A 1,981-nucleotide genomic window follows, 5' to 3' on the forward strand; every position below is an offset into this window, starting at 1 on the left:
CAGTTTGTGAGGAGTTTGGTGTGTTCTCACTGTGTCTGGGTGGGTTTTCTCCAGATGCTTTGGCTTCATCCCACGGTCCAAAATAAAACACGTTGGTAGGTGAATTGGCCACTCAAATGTGTCCATAGGTGTGAATGTGTGCCCCCCGCCATAAGGTGTGTTCCCACTTTGTGCCCAGGTTTTTCAGGTGGGCTCTGGACCCACTGCGAATCTGAGCTGGAGAAGGAGTTACAGACAAAGAAAGATTGATTATATATATATATATATATATATATATATATTATATATGCTATTATAATGGACATATATTTTACAGAATCAGTCCAAAGCAGGAGCTGCAATGGGAGACTGGGGCTTACTGGGAAAGCTACTGGAGAGTGCCCAGGAGCACTCCACAGTGGTCGGCAAAGTATGGCTAACCGTGCTCTTCATCTTCCGCATCCTGGTGCTGGGCACCGCAGCAGAGAAAGTGTGGGGAGATGAGCAGTCCGGCTTCACCTGTGACACCAAGCAACCTGGCTGCCAAAACGTCTGCTACGACAAGACTTTCCCCATCTCCCACATCCGCTTCTGGGTGCTTCAGATCATATTTGTGTCCACTCCCACACTAATATACCTGGGTCACATCCTGCACCTGGTTCGGATGGAAGAGAAACACAAGCAGAAGGAGAAAGAACTCTCCCAGCAGGCTGACAACCAGCCTCTTATCAGTGAGGCCAAAGCCAAGAAGCCTTCAGTGCGTGATGAGCAAGGCCACATCCGCCTACAAGGGGACATTCTTCGCACGTATGTTTTTAACATAGTTTTCAAGACCTTGTTTGAGGTAGCCTTCATAGTTGCACAGTATTTCCTGTATGGATTTGAACTTAAACCCCTCTACATGTGCGATCGCCCCCCTTGCCCTAATCCAGTTAACTGCTACATCTCCAGACCTACCGAGAAAACTATTTTCATCATCTTCATGCTAGCAGTAGCATGCTTTTCACTTCTTCTGAACTTGGTGGAAATGTATCACTTGGGTTTCACCAAGTGCCGCCAAGGCATACGTTACAGAAAAGCCAAACTGCCATCTGAGGCATCATCCAAGGCTCCCAGTGAAGAAGCTGATGCATTTGTGCACAGTTACAACTATTTCCACAGGCACCAACCCTCTTATCAACCTGCACCAGGATATGTTTCGCGAATCGGTGACCCAGACTCTTTCCTTCCATATAACAGCAAAGCGGTCTGTAAGCAGAACAAGGACAACTTTGCTGTTGAGAGGAATGGCAAACCAGAGGAATTTGACCTTAAACCTAAGAAAGCCTCCATTTCGCCTCCTGGGTCACCCCAACAGGGCAGGCCTGGCAGAGCAGGCAAGTTCAGCAACAAGACCAGGAATGATGATCTAAAGATTTGATAGCTGAGATAGTGAAAGGGATCTTATTTAAAACCATGCCTTCACAGGTACATTTTTAGCTTTCTTTATGGAGCGTTAGAAAGCCTGGTTTTATTGTTGAAGTGATAGGCATTTTCCCTAAGTTTATCAGATCGTTTACAATTTCCCTTAATTTCCTCTGAATTTCATTTAAAGGCAACGTCTAATATCATACTCAGAAAAAACTCAAAAAAGTTCAGCTGCGTCCTCACCATTCTCTAAGTCTCCAGTCTGTTTGCGTGCTGGAAACCGATCTAATGATTTTACAACACCCTAGTGTCAGTAAACGAGTAAAAAAACAACAACAACAGTAATAAGATTATTTAGGTGGGAAGCCACTCTATATTCAGGAGAGTGCTAACTGCATGAAAGTAAACATAGCTAAAGTGCTAAAAAAAGAAACAACTGAGTTACAAATGACTTTCTGTGGTAATTCAAACAATGAATAAAAATTTACAGAAAAGATAAACTTCAGCCACATACAGCCATTTTTCTCCTCAAACATACTGTTCCATCTTAAAAGACACAGAGCTTTGGAATGTATACAAACCAGAGAGAACTGTA

The 1,981-nt window shown here is 43.9% G+C and overlaps 1 protein-coding gene across 1 annotated transcript; it reads left to right on the forward strand.

Moving 5' to 3' along the window:
- Nucleotides 1–340: 340 nt before the first annotated feature.
- On the forward strand, nt 341–1,399 carry LOC136673316 (gap junction Cx32.2 protein-like). The gene is made up of 2 exons (XM_066648722.1): nt 341–637; nt 686–1,399. Exons 1-2 carry the CDS (start codon nt 341–343, stop codon nt 1,397–1,399), a joined length of 1,011 nt encoding a protein of 336 aa, XP_066504819.1.
- The last annotated feature ends 582 nt before the right edge of the window (nt 1,400–1,981 follow it).

Source organism: Hoplias malabaricus, chromosome 17, assembly GCF_029633855.1.
Source record: "Hoplias malabaricus isolate fHopMal1 chromosome 17, fHopMal1.hap1, whole genome shotgun sequence".
In the NCBI taxonomy this organism is placed as follows: domain Eukaryota; kingdom Metazoa; phylum Chordata; class Actinopteri; order Characiformes; family Erythrinidae; genus Hoplias; species Hoplias malabaricus.

Excerpts from the sequence above, each read along its gene's own strand:
- LOC136673316 (XM_066648722.1), top strand. The coding sequence starts at position 341 with ATGGGAGACTGGGGCTTACTGGGAAAGCTACTGGAGAGTGCCCAGGAG. Across the intron at positions 638-685 it reads TGGGTCACATCCTGCACCTG|CAGGCTGACAACCAGCCTCT; the intron begins GTTCGGATGGAA and ends GAACTCTCCCAG.